General features: G+C 38.5%; 1 protein-coding gene across 4 annotated transcripts in view; it reads right to left on the minus strand.

Annotated features, from left to right (window-relative positions):
- Positions 1 to 17896, minus strand: part of MIB1 (MIB E3 ubiquitin protein ligase 1) — a 135485-nt gene that overhangs the window by 96983 nt on the left and 20606 nt on the right. For 3 of the 4 annotated variants that reach the window (XR_012427259.1, XM_005587053.4, XM_074022741.1), the window contains exons 2-5: positions 13179 to 13350; positions 10058 to 10187; positions 5072 to 5176; positions 764 to 830 (exon numbers count right to left, since the gene is read on the minus strand). Coding sequence is in view for 3 of the 4 variants with exons in the window: in XM_005587053.4 (XP_005587110.1) it covers positions 764 to 830; positions 5072 to 5176; positions 10058 to 10187; positions 13179 to 13350 (474 nt within the window). In the remaining variant the exon portion in view is untranslated. The remainder of the gene's footprint in view (positions 1 to 763; positions 831 to 5071; positions 5177 to 10057; positions 10188 to 13178; positions 13351 to 17896) is intronic. The other variant, XM_005587054.4, reaches the window with a different exon arrangement.

Raw genomic sequence — 17896 nt, forward strand, 5'->3', positions numbered from 1 at the left:
TGAGATCCAAAATATGCATGTTGATTTTGCATTTTTCTTATGAAAACAAGACACAAAACAAGAAAGCTTGTTTTGTGAAAGCAAGATAAATAGATGAGCTCATTAAAACACATAAATTTTTTATGCCTTCTCCTTTTAAAAAAAAAAATTAAGGTATACTGCAAAAAAACAGCACTTTTTGCTACAAAGGCAAGTCAAATGATTTGAAGGAGAAACACAGTTCACATGAGAAAGAAACCAGAGAATAAAGATCAGGAGAGTGTGGTAAAAGTTCATCCAGGCAACAATAAATCTATAAAATGAAGGTAGTTTTGGTTTTCTTGTTCCCTTTTTTTTCATTTTAATGATACATGAAATTATACATATTATCTTAACCTTGGAGCTGTTCTTAGGAAGACAATTTGACAAAAATTCTAAGGAATTTTTAAGCACAAAAGTGTCAAATCCTATTCTCAATAGTCTATGACATACAACTGTTTTAATCTAATGCAAAATTTTTCAACAATGTAATTTACAGTTAAAACATAAAAGTTTCAAATACATTATGACATAAATGGCCAATCAATTCTCAAGACATGACAACTGAGTCCAAATAAACCATAATAAAAGGAAAAATACTTTAAGACCAAAGTAAAGCCAAAAAAAAAATTTCTCTAAGTAACTTCAGTGGTAATTAACTTTTCTGAAGTCCAATTTAAACATTTTACCAATTCCACGAACTCTGACCCATTATTTAGTAATACTCTCTAATCTTCTCACTCACCTAGCACAGGGCAGTGATCTCTGTAGAAAGAACCTCCCTTGGCATCCTGGACACATTTCAGATCAGACTAAGAAGAAAAGAAACCAGAAAAATCACCCATGAAACTTCAAATATGGCTCAATATCTGAAATAGGCAAAAATATTCATTTAGAACATACCCAAAACAGAAGTCAAGAATAGTCTAGGTCAACAATCACACTAAATACTGCTTTCAAAAGTACTTGTAAAAACTTGTAAAAACTAGAAACCTGATCTTCAGATAGGTCATATTTTATTTACTTTTAGCCTTCTTTTAAAGTTCAAAATTAAAATGTCTGAATCTGGCCAGGCACAGTGGCTCACGCCTGTAATCCTAGGACTTTGGGAGGCCGAGACGGGTGGATCACTTGAGGTCAGGAGTTCAAAACCAGCCTGGCCAACGTGGTGAAACCACTTCTCTATTAAAAATACAAAAAAATTAGCCGTGTGTGCTGCTGGGCACCTGTAATCCCAGATGCTCAAGAGACTGAGGCAGGAGAATCGCTTGAACCCGGGAGGCAGAGGTTGCAGTGAGCTGAGGTCACACCACTGCACTCCAGCCCGGGCAACAGAGCAAGAGACTCTGTCTCAAAAAATAAATAAACAAAATAAAATGTCTGAATCTTATTACATTAAATCAAAATACTTATAATTAATAAATATTAATTATAATATTTTGAAAACCACGTGCTAAAAAAGAACAAATATCTATTACTGGAAATGTGCACAGCACATTCTTTTTTGTGTGTGTGTGACAGAGTCTTGATCTGTTGCCCAGGCTGGAGTACAGTGACTCACTGCAACCTCCGCCTCCTGGGTTCAAGCGATTCTCATGCCTCAGTCACCTGAGCAGCTGGGGATTACAGGCATGTACCACCGGGTCTGGCTAATTTTTGCATTTTTAGTAGAAACAGGGTTTCACCACGTTGGCCAGGCTGGTCTCAAACTCCTGGCTTCAACTAATCCACCCACCTCAGCCTCCCAAGTGCTGGGATTACTGGCATGAGCCACCACATTCCATTTTAAAGACACTTTTACCAAAAACAAACCAAAACCTGGAAATTATTCAAAACTAAATAGCCAATACAAAGTAGAAAATAACGAAACCAAATACAGTCTTTTGATTCCTTGTCTAGCTGATTTTCCTACTGACATCAATTTTTTTTTTTTTTTTAGATGGAGTCTCACTCTGTCACCCAGGCTGGAGTGCAGTGGCGCAATCTCGGCTCACTGCAACCTCCACCTCCTGGTTTCAAGCAATTCTCCTGCCTTGGCCTCCCCAGTAGCTGGAATTACAGGCATGTGCCACCACTTCTGGTTAATTTTTTCATTTTCAGTAGAGACGAGATTTCACCATGTTGGCCAGGTTGGTCTCGAACTCCTGACCTCAAGTGACCTGCCCGCCTCTGCCTCCCCAGTTGCTGGGATTACAAGTGTGAGCCACCACGCCCGGCCTTACATCAACTTTAGTCCTTACCTCGCCATAACCTGGTTAACTAAAGTTCCTTCCCACTTATCTTTTACAAGAAAACAAGTTACTAAGTATCTGAATGGAGGAGGTAGCTGCGGTATAATTAAAAGTACAGAAAATGTGGGCTTAGAGGAAGAACCTTGTGTATACTGTGAAAATTTGGATTTGGATTTACTTAAAGTACCTAACAGTACAGGTGTATATAGTAGATGATTAGAACATCTTACCCTATCAAGGAAAGGAGCTCCTCTAATACATATGCACGTGCGCACCTGCACGCATGCACATGCATGTGCACACACACGTGCGCGCACACACACACACACAGGACCCAACTCTTTTATAGCATCTTTTACTGTCACTGAATCCTGGCCAAAGAGACATAGGAGTCAAACTGTTTTTTTGGGATTTTTTTTTTTTTTTTGAGACAGGGTCTCTCTCTGTTGCCCAGGCTGGGGTGCAGTGGCATGATCACGGCTCACTGCAGCCTCCACCTCCCAGGGCTCAAGTGATCATTCCACCTCAGCCTCTCAAGTAGCTGGGACTATAGGTGTACACCACTATACCCAGCTAATTTTTTTATTGTTTGTAGAGACACGGTTTTGCCACATTGTCCAGGTTGGTCTCAAACTCCTGGACTCAAGTGATCTACTGGCTTTAGCCTCCCATGGTGCTGGGATTACAGGTGTGGGCCACCACTCCCGGCTGTCAAATTGTTTTAATATAATACTTTATTCCAGCAATTTTACTTCTAGGAATCTATCCTAAGGAAATATACCCATAATGTACAAAGGCATATACACAAGGATGCTTACTGACACACTGCTTGAAGCAGTAGGGGAAACAAAATCCAACTCAGATCCCCATCAAGAGAAATCTCATTAAATAAATAATGGCACAACCACATACTCGGCCATCAGTCTACATAAATACCATTCATTTAACAACCTGAGCACATATAGCACATAGGCTTCATTTGAAGAAAATTAATAATCAATTGGAATTCTAAAAAACTGACAATTTAAAAACAGGCAGAGGCATGAAGAAAATGAAAAGCTGATAACCACTGCTATATACAATAATAAAAATTGGCAACTAAAGTATTTGTTTAAATTCACATGGCTGGCTTTTAATATATAAGTGGAATGAATTGGTCAGGTGTAGTGGCTCATGCTAGTAGTCTCAGCATTTTGGAAAGCCAAGGTGGGGGATCACTTGGAACAGAGGAGTTCAAAACCAGCGTGGACAATATATATAGCAAGAGCCTATTTCTACTAAAAATTTTTTTAATATTAGTTGGGCATGGTGGCACACACCTACAGTCCTAGCTACTCCAGAGGCTGAGGTGGGAGGCTTATTTGAGCCCAGGAGTTCAGGACTTCAATGAACTATGATTGCACCACTACACTCCCGCCTGAGTGACAGAGCAAGACCCTGTCTCTAAAAGTAAATAAATAAGGCCAAGCCTGGTGGCTCACACCTGTAATCTCAGCACTTTGGGAGACTGAGGGGGGCAGATCATGAGGTCAGGTGATTGAGACCATCCTGGCTAACACAGTGAAACCCCATCTCTACTAAAAATGCAAAAAATTAGCAGGGCATGGTGGTGGGCACCTGTAGTCCCAGCTACTTGGGAGGCTGAGGCAGGAGAATGGTGTGAACCCAGAAGGCAGAGCTTGCAGTGAGCCAAGATCATGCCACTGCACTCCAGCCTGGGCAACAGAGTAAGACTCTGTCTCAAAAAATAAATAAATAAATGGAAATAAATTAAGGGGACACTGGGATACTGTCTCCATTCCTAACAAGAACACAGCCAGTTGATTTTAAAAAAGGAAATTTAAAGAATTCTTTGAATATGGAATGTATTCAAGATGAAAAGGATGTGAAAGGCATTAATATTTTGGCATTTATTTATTACACTCTATAAACTGAATAGCAAGATCAACTTTTTTTGAGATACAGTCTCACTCCGTCACCTAGGCTGGAGTACAATGGCGTGATCTCGGCTTACTGCAAGCTCTGCACCCCTACCCTCGCAGTTCAGGCGATTCTCGTGCCTCAGCCTCCCAAGCAGCTGGAATTACAGGCACATGGCATCAAACCCAGCTAATTTTTGTATTTCAGTAAAGACAGTGTTTCACCATGTTGACCTGTGTGATCTCAAACTCCTGACTTCAACTGATCTACCTGCCTGGGCTTCCCAAAGCGCTGGGATTACAGGCATGAGCCACAGCGTCCAGCCAAGATCAGCGCTTGAACAATGGTCCATGAAAAATACAAAAACACAGGACAACTCATTGAATAAACCTCCATTATCTTTCTAAACACTTAAGTAATTCAAGGTGTTTCTAAGTCAATCATTTTCAATTATCAACACTATACTTTAAAAAATACCAAGGGGCGGGGAGGAATCTCCTAAAAAATAATTTTAATATCTGTTGTAATTTATATTTTTATAAGCTACCAGAGCACAGAATACAAATATATCACAAAATCTCATTATAATACTGTCTTCCAGGTCCATCCATGCCAAGGAGTGGTCTTACAGATGATTTCCAATCTTTTTGACAGATTTTCGTAAATAAACCCCCTGGACTTACACTGAAAATGGGTCAGCTCTACACAACCAATATACAGTAAGGTACCCAAACATTAACTAAAGGCAAATCATATTGACTATTACATAGTTTAGAGAAACATAGTAAAAACATAAAGGTTCTGACAAAGGGAGATGACAAAGGAAAAATAATAAAAGAGCAGTAAGAGCTATTCATCCATCCAACATTTTCTTTCACCTGCTATGGCTCTTCACTACTTACCATGCCCTCAAAGCCAACTCTGTAAAGGTTCTTAGCACCATTATCCCAGAGGACATATGCTGCACTATGTGGGCTTGATGCACTCCAGTCCTGGATTTCTGTTACCTAACAGACGTTTTTTGAGAAAAGAAGTTTTTTAAAGGGGAGGGAAGAGCTTAGTTCTTTTAATTATTACATGTAAATCTTAAAAATATTTCATCTAGCAACCTGTGGAACAGGATCATGAAAAATACTTATTTGCCAAATATGTCACTCCTAACATATATTTAAATTATCACTAGAGCCATATTTTTCCAGCATTGTAAGGTAATTTCTAAAACCACTGTAGAAATATTAAATCAAGAGGCTTGGGGATTACAGTGATAGATTATCAGAAAATAGAATTTGATACAAAATTTAAAATATTTTTAATCTTAAAGGGATTCCTTTAAGAACAGTTTTGGTTTTTGTTTGTTTGTTTGTTTTTGAGATGGAATCTCGCTCTTGTCGCCCGGGCTGGAGTGCAGTGGTGTGATCTCGGCTCACTGCAACCTCCGCCTCTCGGGTTCAAGCTTCTCCTGCCTCAGCCTCCTGAGTAGCTGAGATTACAGGTGACTGCCACCACGCCTGGCTAATTTTTGTACTTTTAGTAGAGATGGAGTTTCACCATGTTGGCCAGGCTGGTCTCAAACTCCTGACCTCAGGTGATCTGCCCGCCTTGGCCTCCCAAAGTGCTGGGATTACAGGTGTGAGCCACCACGCCCGGCCAAAACAGTATATTCTTTTAAGCCCATTACTCAATATGAAATTTTAAATCCCCAAAATGATTCAAGATAAACCTTTTTGGTCAGTTAAAAATTAACAAGCACAAAGCTCCTGAAGAGCCTTGGTGGCAATGTTTAAGTAGGTCTTGAGTTGCTTTTGCTCCTCCAGCAGTATCCCACAGTTGCAGGCCACCTAAAATGGCACGCCTACCATGGAAACTCAGACACTATCTCCGAGCCCCACACCCAACTAGTCTGATTCTTGAATTCACTGGATTAAAATTAAAAAAAAAAAAAAATACTGGGGTTGCCATTGCTTTAAGGCCTAGAATCACATGCAGGTTGAGTGTACTTATCTGAAATACTTAGGACAAGAAATGTTTTAGATTTCAAATTTTTTCAGATTTTAAAATATCTGCACTGTACTCAGAGCACCCCAAATCCAAAAATTTGAAATTCTAAATGCTCCAATGAGCATCTCCTTTGAACATCATGTCAGTGCTCAAAAAGTTTCAGATTTTGGAGTATTTCGGGTTTCAGATTTTTTTATCTGGAATGTTCAACCTGTACACAAAAATGACAAACAGTATTAAACTTGGACCTTCTCAAGTAAACCTGACTACAGCAAAGAGTGGGAAGCTGTACACATGCAATTCATATTACTCTTCTCCATCTTGATACTTACAATCACAGCCATCCTTCATAGTTACTTAGAATGACAGGCTGAAGTATAACTTTTAAGGTATACACTTAAAAACTATTACTTTAAATAAGATATATAATGACCATTCTTTTTCATCCTGTACTAAAGAAACAGTTTTGTAAGCCAGGTATTTCATGATGTATTTGTGGAAATAAAAAGGTTTTATGTTTAAGATCTGATGAATCACTTGAAACGTATTTTAAATTGTTAGTAAATTAGTCCATTTATTCTTTTAAATTTTGACATACATTACACATTATAAAATATAGCATATGTAAATTTGTTTTTTTTTTTTTTTTGCTCGTCACCCAGGCTGGAGTGCAATGGCACGATCTCAGCTCACTGCAACCTCCGCCTCCAAGGTTCAAGTGATTCTCCTGCCTCAGCCTCCCAAGTAGCTAGGATTACAGGTGCCCACCACCATGCCCAGCTAATTTTTGTATGTTTTTTTAAGTAGAGATGGGGTTTCGCCATGTTGGCCAGGCTGGTCTCGTGATCATGGCCTCGTGATCCACCTGCCTTGGCCTCCCAAAGCATATATAAACTTTAAAGAAAAAAATAAATGGAACACCCATGTAATTATTACCCAACCTAAGAAAAAAAATATAACCAATACTTTTCAAGTCCCCTATGTCCATCTCATCAATCCCATACTCCTGCCTCCCATTAGAGGTAACTACCATCCTGAAGTTAAAGTCCACCATTTACCTTAATTTGCTTTATGATTTCTGCTCTACTAACCACTATATAACCTTCCAAAGTAACAGTTTCTAGCACTCGAAGGTAAAACATGCAATCTGTAGTAAAAAGTTCCTTCTGATTCTAATATATTCAGATTTAACTTCATTTGTTTTCAAAAATGTGATGCTATATTAAGTCTGTATTTCATAGGATGAGTAAAAAGCATTTAACTACCTAAAAAACAAAGACAATTTTTGTTTAAATCAAATTTACTTTAAATTTCAAATTACTTGAAATAGAAGTAAGTTCATTAGTCAAGGTCCAAATCATTAAACGAAATTCCTTCATTTTTAATATGACTTGATTTATTACTGAGGGGGAAACAAAGTGGAAGGCATAAGAAAGTAACTATAGTAATTTCACATGCAAGGAACAGTTGCTAAAACCATTAGGTAGAATGTTGCCAAGAAACTCTGTAAAGGATACATCTGACAAAATTTGCACCTGTTCATCAATCTTAACATCACTAATAGCAAGATCATCAGACTTCATGTGCCCCTTTATGTGATACAGTAGAAAATATACAGCATCACATACGAGGTATATTTGCCAAAATAAAATTGAACCTGAATCTAATCAAGCCTCTAGCTCTAACAACTAGTTTATAGGAAATACAAAGATTAAAAGAACAAGTTAAAGAAGTTAAAGAATACTATAAAGAATCAATTGGCCAAATAGAATCTGGTTTCTTCAACAAATAAATGGTATTTTTTTTAAGTTAATAATTGTTGAAGTTGGGTATGAGTGCATGGGAATTTATTATACTATACTTTCTACTCAAGTGTATGTCTGAAATACTCCATAATAAAGAGTTAAAAAAAATTATGATCTAGTATACTTAATCATACTTGTATCAAAAACAGCTTTAAAAGACTAACATGTATAGCAAGACTTAAGAAACCCTTTAAGAACAGGCTGGGCACAGTGGTTCATGCCTGTAATCCCAGCACTTTGGGAAGTGGAGGCAGGAGAATCGCTTGAACCCAGGAGTTTGAGACCAGTCTGGACAACGCAGCAAGACTCCATCTCTAATATACATTTAAAAAACAAAAAGGAAGAATACACTACATACAATGAATATGGGTTACATCAGGGGAGTGGGATAAAGCATCCAGCACTGAAGGGGAAAAAGGGATGTTAACTTTCTTCATTCACATACATAGGCCAAAACAAAAAAGTCAGACAATAGAAGTCACATTTGGTCTTAAAAATGTGCTTAATAATGTTACTCTAAAGATTTATTTTACGAAGTTCTCTCACTTGGAGTCACATGTACAAGACGGTTTCATTTCTTTTTCATTTTGTTCTTTTCGTTTGTTTGGAGATGGAGTCTTACCCTGTCACCCAGGCTGGAGTGCAGTGGCACAATCTTGGCTCATTGCTACCTCTGCCTCCCAGGTTCAAGCGATTCTCCTGCCTCAGCCTCCCTAGTAGCTGGGACTACAGGCGTGTACCACCATGCCTGGCTAATTTTTGTATTTTCAGTGGAGACAGGGTCTCACTATGTTGGCCAGGCTAGTCTCAAACTCCTGATCTCAAGTGATCCACCTGCCTCAGCCTCCCACAAGTGCTGGGATTACAGACATGAGCCACCATGCCTGGCCCTCATTTTGTTCTCAAAACACAACATGTGTTAAATCAAAGCAAACCAAAAATGTAACACGAATGACTCAAAGCCTCAAGAATGCCTACTTTTATCCCAAAAAAAGTGCCAATATAGCAAAAAACAGAAAGTTCCATTTATGTGGCTTCGAACAGCAAATGCCTTCAAAAGCTGATGAGGAAAGATGACTTCCAACCCCCTCTGACCACATAATTAACTATGGGGAAGACTATAAAGTCAATTTTTCAAAATAAAAGTATTAAAATTTTACTTCTCACATACTCTTTCAAAACAAGTTACCAGAATGTGTGTTCTACCAAAAGAGATGGTAAGCTAAGTAAGATGATATAATGGGATACAGAAAACATGAGATCCAGTCAGGAAGAGAGGCAAAGGCATCTCTGTTCATCACAGGGCTTCAAAGGGAGCTTCCAGGATGATTGCTGGGCACCAGGTATGGAAAGTGACCCGTCCAGATTGCAGCCGTGTAATACGTGGGGGCCAAACAAGTTGAAGGCTCTTATCCCTACTGCCACTGTACCATTGTACCATTTTTATTCAACTGTGGACACACTGCCCAAGTGAACCTGACTCACAGTCTCAAGTGTACTTGGCTTATTTGGACTATGTAATGATGACATTCCCACTCTCCTCTTCACCCTCATTCCCTGCCACCTAGACCAGCTGAGGTCTCTCATTTCACCACACAGAATATTCTGCTTTGACCTACTCCTAAAACTCTGAGTCCACTACACTATCTGCAAAGGGTAACAGAGGTAGGCGGGCTAGATAACAGCGTAATTGTCCACTGTCCCTCAGAAAAAGACCTTTGAGGGAAGATAATATAAAACAAGTCAACTCAAATGAAATTTGAATAGCAGGAAAGTCGAGGACATGAGACACTGCTTAGGGAAGACTGGTCCAAATGCATTCAGAAAAGCATGCTAGGTAACAAAATGACAATATGAAACCTGAAGGTGGGAAGGTAAAACCTATCTAATGACCCTCTAAGAAACATCAATGCTTATAAAAAGCAAGAACAATCTTTCTACTTCCAGAGAAAAAAGAAATCAAGATTTTAAAAATTTTTACTGGCATAGAAAACAATGGACCAAGAAATTCATTTACAGTGGTGATAAAAAGCTTCTGAACACATATACTCTAGAATACATGATGAATTAAGAAAAATACTGTACCTTTCCCCTACGTCCATTTCCTCCATCTTGATCTTCCCACTGCCAGTCCACTCCTCGCACCACTCTGGCACCTGCAAAGATTCCTCTGGCTGTAATCTTCTTAGATTTCCTACGAGACTCTAACAGAACCCTAAAAATAAAGTTATTTATTTTCAAGTTTATGTAAAAATAGGTAATAATAATTTACTTTTTAAAACAAAATTATAAAAATGTTATTTTGAAAGTAAAAGGATTCTTGGCCGGGTGCGGTGGCTCAAGCCTGTAATCCCAGCACTTTGGGAGGCCGAGACGGGCGGATCACGAGGTCAGGAGATCGAGACCATCCTGGCTGACACAGTGAAACCCCGTCTCTACTAAAAAATACAAAAAAACTAGCCGGGCGAGGTGGCGGGCGCCTGTAGTCCCAGCTCCTCGGGAGGCTGAGGCAGGAGAATGGCGTGAACCCGGGAGGCGGAGCTTGCAGTGAGCCAAGATCACGCCACTGCACTCCAGCCTGGGCGGCAGAGCGAGACTCTGTCTCAAAAAAAAAAAAAAAAAAAAAAAAAAGAAAGTAAAAGGATTCTTAATTGTTCTGGTTACTTCCATAACAGCATGACACAGGAATACCGTTTATATTCCACAGGTGATGATGATGATGGCAGTAGTAGTTGTAATAATAATCACAGCTAACTTTTACTGAGCTTTTATTATATAATATGTAAAAGCACTTGCATAGGAGTAAAGTGTGTTACACTCCTTAAGAGAAAGTTACCACTGTATTACCCACTTTATAAATGAGGAAACTCAGTCTCAAAGAAGTAATGTGCCCAAGGCCACAAAAGTTCAAATGTAATAGACTCCACATATGATCCTAGTCTAAGCAATTCAGGGTATCTATCACTATACTCTTCACTATTGTAGAGGTGGCAAACTCAAATTCTCTATAGCTTCCAGGTGAGTAATATAAATGACAGCCTAAGAAAGACAGCACTACAGTGGCAAATGGCACTTGACCTCAGACTTAGGAAGGTAACAGGGAATGGCAAGGACTTTGGTTGACTCAAAAGCATCATCAGTCTAAAGGATCTCTAAAGGGCTCCACTGCTTCAACAAACTGTTGCCAGGAACAAACGTAAGCTCAGTATTGATAGTCTTCTGTATGGGGGGGGAGGGGAGCAAGGTGTTCTATGAATCCATCAACAGATTTTTGTGTGAAATCACCTGTTTTTTAAAACTAGCCATTATTCTGGCCAGGCGTGCTGGCTCACGTCTGTAATCCCAGCACTTTGGGAGGCCGAGGCGGGTGGATCACGAGGTCAGGAAATCAAGACCATCCTGGCTAACACAGTGAAACCCCATCTCTACTAAAAATACAAAAAATTAGCTGGGCATGGTGGCGGGCGCCTGTAGTACCAGCTACTTGGGAGGCTGAGGCAGGAGAATGATGTGAACCTGGGAGGCGGAGCTTGCAGTGAGCCGAGATCGCATCACTGCACTCCAGCCTAGGCGACAGAGCAAGACTACATCTCAAAAAAAAAAAAAAAAACTAGCCATTATTCAAAAATTTAGCGTACTGTATTGATATGATTTGGCTGTGTCCCCACCCAAATCTCATCTTGAACTGTAGTTCCCGTAATTCCCACATGTCATGGGAGGAACCCAGTGGGAGGTAACTTAATTGTGGGGGCGGTTACCTACATGCTGTTCTCTTGATAGTGAGTTCTCACGGGATCTGATGGTTTTAATAAGGGGCTTTCCCCCTCTTTTGCTCAGCACTTCTCCTTGCTGCCGCCATATGAAGAAGGACATGTCTGTTTCCACTTCTACCATGATTAAAAGTTTCCTGAGGCCTCCCCAGCCATGCTGAACTGTGAGTCAATTAAACCTCTTTCCTTTATAAATTACCCAGTCTCAGGTATTTCTTCCCAGCAGTATGAAAATGGATTAATAAACGTATATATCAGTAAAATACATCTGTGGTCTGGATTTTACCTATGCTAACCTGTTCTCACAGTACTACATACTTACAGAAGATTATGAACCTTGATAAAGATTCTACAGTCAAGTATCTGGGCCAGCTTGGTTCTCCAAGACCATGTATCCCTATTGTTCTACATCCTTCTCATTCACATAATCAGAAAGGTTTGGAGATTTTTGCTTTGTTTTTCTAACTTTATTTCACTGTTCTACTCTTTTCACTTATTTATTTTAATAGAGATGAGGTCTTACTATGCTGTCCAGGGTGGTCTTGAATGCCTGGCCTCAAGTAATCCTCCCACCTCAGGCCTCCCAAAGTGCTGGAATTAAAGGCATGAGCCACCACGCCCAGTCCTATTCATTTTTGCAATGTCTTTATTATTCCTTAATTTTAATTGCAAACAAAAGACAAAAATAACCAACTTGTTCAAAATTACTCAGTTAATAAGTGGCAGGATTATGATCTACACCAAGAGAGTCTGACTCCAAAATCTATTTATCTACTCCTACTCCTAGCTGCCTCCCTATGACTGTCTGGATTCCTGCTCCTTTGCATTATCTGTATCTACATGAGAAGATCCCATCGCCTAAAACTCTGCGCCCGTTAACAATGAATACTCCTCTCTCATTGCTCCTGAGACACTTAATACATATCTCTAACACAGTCTAAAACATCACATGACAATCACTGATTCACTATTTCCTTTAATTTGTAAACTCCTTAAGACTACTAGGTGTCTTATTTATCTTCTAGTGTCCATAAACATAGTAGATCCCGTGTAGTCCTAATAAATGCCTATTGACTCAATCAATGGGCCCTACCATTCATCTGATATCAATTAACAGAATAGAAGGCATAGTGAGAAGAAAATAATTGCTATCTCTTTGGATGCCCTTGTATTTCCAAATGTACAGTAGTGCTAACCCTCTAAGCCAGAGAAATAATAGTCCAGATTACCTTGGAAAAGTACAGACAGCTCCATCTTCACAGAGCTCTTCACTTGTTATAAGGCAGATTGGTCCACATCTATCCTACTATTTGGTACCTCCTGTTACTAAACCAACTGTCAGAAGCTATTTGCTAATCCTATTTTTAAGGCCCAGAAGTACATAACTTGAATACAAACAAAAACCCTCGGTTGAAGAAAAAAAGGGTTCTCCCTACCTCTCACTTCCTGGTGTAGTAATTCGGTAAAAGCGATGTCTTAAATGATGTTTATCTCCATGATAACACACTGTGCACAAATCATAATTTGTACACTCGGCACATTTCCATCGAATGCCAATGATCGGTTGCTGGCGGCAGGTATCACACATGGTTCCATCATGCTTGATGCCTATTAAAACAAGAACACATGCTCTGATTAACCTCAAATTTTATTTATCTGAATATTATTCCTTGGGGGAAAAAATAAGATCAGAACATTTACAAGATACTCTAATCAACTGGGATATAACACTTCAAATTTAACACATATAGCTTCAAGATAATAGATCTCAACTATTTTAATCAATGCAAGTTGTATTTTCCCTTTGCTTCCTTTTTCATTAGTAAGAACACATCTCAGTAACTCTTTCCTCATTCTCATCCACAAACTAGAACTTATGTTCGACACACAGAAAGAAAGAATCCTTTATCACTAAGGAGATGTTTCAGACTACAAAACCTCAGAAATCTTTGAAAGAATTTTCAACTATTTTCTAGGTAAACAATTACTCCAAAAGAAAAGACCATTTTGCCCTTACGATATCACGGAAACAAACTATCAATGAACTTAAGCATTTACTACCCTTAGATATTGACAAGTTTTTCCCATAGTCAAGAAAATTTAGAAAATGACTAGGAAACAAGTTTCCCTATTTTAAAGGAAACAATACACTATAGTGGGGCTTTATCCCCTTAGGGAACAAGAAATAATAAGCTCTAGAAAAAATAAACACTTGGTAAAATGACCTCCACTAAAATTAATCACATGGATGAATGAGACAGACATTAGAACTATAAAAGGTACCAATATAGGTAATGAAAACAACCTTCATTTTCAGGTGAAATAATTGGGGGTAAAACTCCTTTACTATTCTATTGTTATATTAGTATCACTTGTTCAATAAATAAAAACTAGGATTTTTTTTTTTCAACAATATGTGGCTTGTCAACATCAGTGTCACTACTTTATAAACACATCCTGAATGGTCAAGCTCAATGCTGAACAAACAAGGGCTGTATTATCTGTGCAAAAGTGACATTCTCCTGGATTCAAGTTCTGACTCTGTATTTACTTTTACGCCCTTGAAAAGGTCGTTTTATCAGAAGTATTTACGTATAAAATAATGTGTGTGTTGTGTTTTTTTTGCGTTTTTGTTTTTGGTTTTCAAAATAATTGCAGGGAGGCAGAGAGAAAGTAAAGTGGGATTCAGGTAAAACAAGATTAGCCATGTTGAAGCTGGGTAATGGGTACATGGGAGTTCATTACATTATCTTTCTCTTTGTATCCATTTAGAACATTTCCATAATTAAATAGAAGAAAGGAGCCCTTTCATTCTCACAGCCTCGTCCCCTTTGGAGAATGTAATATATTCTTTAAAGGTGAGACAACATGTTCTAAAAATCAAATAACATGCTACATATGTAAAAACTAGAGTACAAAAGTAGTCATATTACTAACATAATACACTATTGCTACTTCCTGATAAGGAAAAAAAAAACCCTATGTTATTCATTTTCTATATTCAAATAACCAGATTCTAAACAAAGGGCCAAACTTGAGTGTATGCCTGTTTTGAGGGAAAGGGAGGGGAGGGGCAAGGATTAGGAAGGAAGAGGGAGGGAAGGCAGGAAGGAGGGAAGCAGGGAAGGAAGGAGGAAGGAACGAACACCTGAAAGAATTGGGATACTAATGGACTACAAAAAGCCTGATACCCCAACACCAAATATGTTTTATGTGCAATCCTTCTGCAGTCTCCTGCCACATAAATGCCTGACTGTAGGGACAGAAGACAGTGGACATGAGTGTCTACTGATTCATTCAGAACTATTTCTTTATTCCTACTGCATGCATGCCCTCTGCTGCTTTCAAGTATCACTCTTAGAGCCATGTTCACGCCGCTGCACTCCAGCCTGGGCAACTAAGAAAGACTCTAACTCAAAAAAAATTAAAAAATTAGAAATCACGCCTGCTGTAGTGTGGAGAAAAAAGACATGAAAAAAGTAAAAACGGCTAGAGAAAGGGAGTCAGGTTAAAAGAAGTTAGTAGCAGCCCAGCTAAGATAATGGTAGCTTAAATTAAGGTGATGACAGCAGAAATTGAGAGAAATGGGTTCCAGAGATATTTAGGGCTTGGTAGCTATGGGTCAGGAGACAAAAGATATAGAGGATATAAATGAGAAAGTCTAAACGAGATCGTTCAAGAGAAAACAGGTGAGGTATTAGAGATATTTAGCAATTAAACAGTACAGTAAACTGAAATCTAGAACTGCTCTGCTTAAAAACTAGAATGGAGTCACCAACAAAAAATAAGAATATCTAATCAAAAAATACAAGCCCAGGTCTCCATTGATAGAAATTCGCCTGAGAAACTAAATAGGAAAAAGAATCAGGAAAAGTTCCACAGAAATGATGGATGAGTGGAACTTTCAAAGAAAGGAAGAAATCACAGAAAAACAGAGTATGTTCAATGAACCAGGAACGACTTTGCTTAGCAGAAACATGCAATACAGCCAGAGACCTGGAGATAAATTATAGAGTCAGGCTAGAAATTAACAAGATCAGACATGATTTCTAACCTGTATACAATACGGTATTTAAATTGCTATCTCAAATGGTAAAAACAAGCGTATGTGATTTAAGAATTTACTTGTATAACTTACTATCCACTTAATATTCAAAATCAACTTAAATACTCTGGGGCCAATATTCTCATCTATAAATTAAGAAAACACTTCCTTTCACAAGGAAAGAGACATTGTGAGGCTAAATTGTTAGACATTCCTAGAAACAGAAACTTCATTTAAAAAAAGAAAAAAAATTGGCCGGGCGCGGTGGCTCAAGCCTGTAATCCCAGCACTTTGGGAGGCCGAGACGGGCGGATCACGAGGTCAGGAGATCGAGACCATCCTTGCTAACACGGTGAAACCCTGTCTCTACTAAAAATACAAAAAACTAGCCAGGCGAGGTGGCGGCGCCTGTAGTCCCAGGTACTCGGGAGGCTGAGACAGGAGAATGGCGTAAACCCGGGAGGCGGAGCTTGCAGTGAGCTAAGATCCGGCCACTGCACTCCAGCCCGGGCAACAGAGCCAGACTCCGTCTCAAAAAAAAAAAAAAAAAAAAAATTAAAGTGATAGGTAAACACACTTTGAAAAACTTTAAAGCAAAATATACATATAAAGAATTATACTGCACTTAACTTCATCTTAATATAGATTTAGTAAATGCACTAGTCATCTATTTAAATAATATAATCAGAATCATCAACTATCCCAGACAAATTTTGCAATACTTATACAGAAATCAAAGAGCTTAATAAAAGTTTAAATTTTTCAGAGACTGTATATGGGGAACATTTAATTATTCATCTGTGAATTAAAAGATTAAAAAAATAAAAACTTCTAAATAGCAATTATATACCGTATTACTAAAGTAACTAAAGTAATTTGAAAGTTGGTTTGTGTAAAGATTTGCTTAGGTTCCTTCATGTTTTTGTTTGTTTTTAGTTTAAAGTGATATACACGACATCTCTGATGCTTATACTTCATGTTAAATGCTCCTGCTCACCCAGCTGCTTCCTAGAATTAATATACACTCAGTGTAGAAAACCTGGAAAACCACAAAGGCTAATCCCATCAGCACATCCAGGGAATTATCTTTCTAGTTTTTATATTACATGTAACATACAATTTAGATGCAAAAATGTCACATTGTAGTTTCTTGCAAACTACTTTATAAAATGATATTTTACCATGTCAGTAATAATTCTTCTACAACATGGTTTAATAACTGTATAGAATTTCCCTCTATGGATTAACATAATTTATATATAATAGTCCCATATTTTCAACACTGGTTATGTTAACTTTTTGTCTTTATCTGCCACAAACAAGTATCTTTGAATGTGCCTTTTTTAAACATTGAAGGCAGGGTCAAAGTCTGACCACATTTGAAACACTCTGTAAGTGCCTTCTATAGAGATTGTATCCATTTATATTTCCCTTTCAGCAGTATCTGACTGGCTTTCTTGACACATCTTTAGCATGCACTGAAGTAGTATTTTTAATCTGTGCCAATTTGAGAGGAAAAAATTGGTATTTCTTGTTTATTTTCTTTTTTAAATTCTAAAATTAATAACACACTTATCATAAAACTTTAAACAACCCAAAAGCATAGAGAACAAAATGTGAAAGTCCCCCGTCATCGTGCACTCCCACCCACTGTTAAAAGTTTGGTGGGGGTTTCCAGATTGTTTTCTGGGTACACATTTTCTATGTGTGCTCTCGTCGGCGTGTGTGTGACTTCTGAGGCTTCATGCTTAGAAAGACTTTCCTTAAAATGGTAAAATATACTATTCAACTCTTAACCTAGCACTTTTATGGTTTTCTCAGAACTGGCTCAGAGCTCCCGGTGCAGGCAGGTTGTGAATCCTGAGGGGAGAGAGAGTGACAGACAGACAGACACAGACAGACAAGCGACATCTGCCTTGCCTTTTGTGACCAAACCTCAGAATTCATAGTGTTACTTCCTCTTTACTCTATTAATTGAGGCAGTTACAAATGTCTACCCAGGTCCACTGAGGGAGGGAAGCAGCCTCTTGAGGTGGAATATCATTGTCTCCTAAAAAGAGCACGTGAGATTGGATGTAGATTGGTGCGGCCATCTTTGAAAAATACCAC

The sequence above is a fragment of the Macaca fascicularis genome, chromosome 18 (assembly GCF_037993035.2).
Source record: "Macaca fascicularis isolate 582-1 chromosome 18, T2T-MFA8v1.1".
In the NCBI taxonomy this organism is placed as follows: domain Eukaryota; kingdom Metazoa; phylum Chordata; class Mammalia; order Primates; family Cercopithecidae; genus Macaca; species Macaca fascicularis.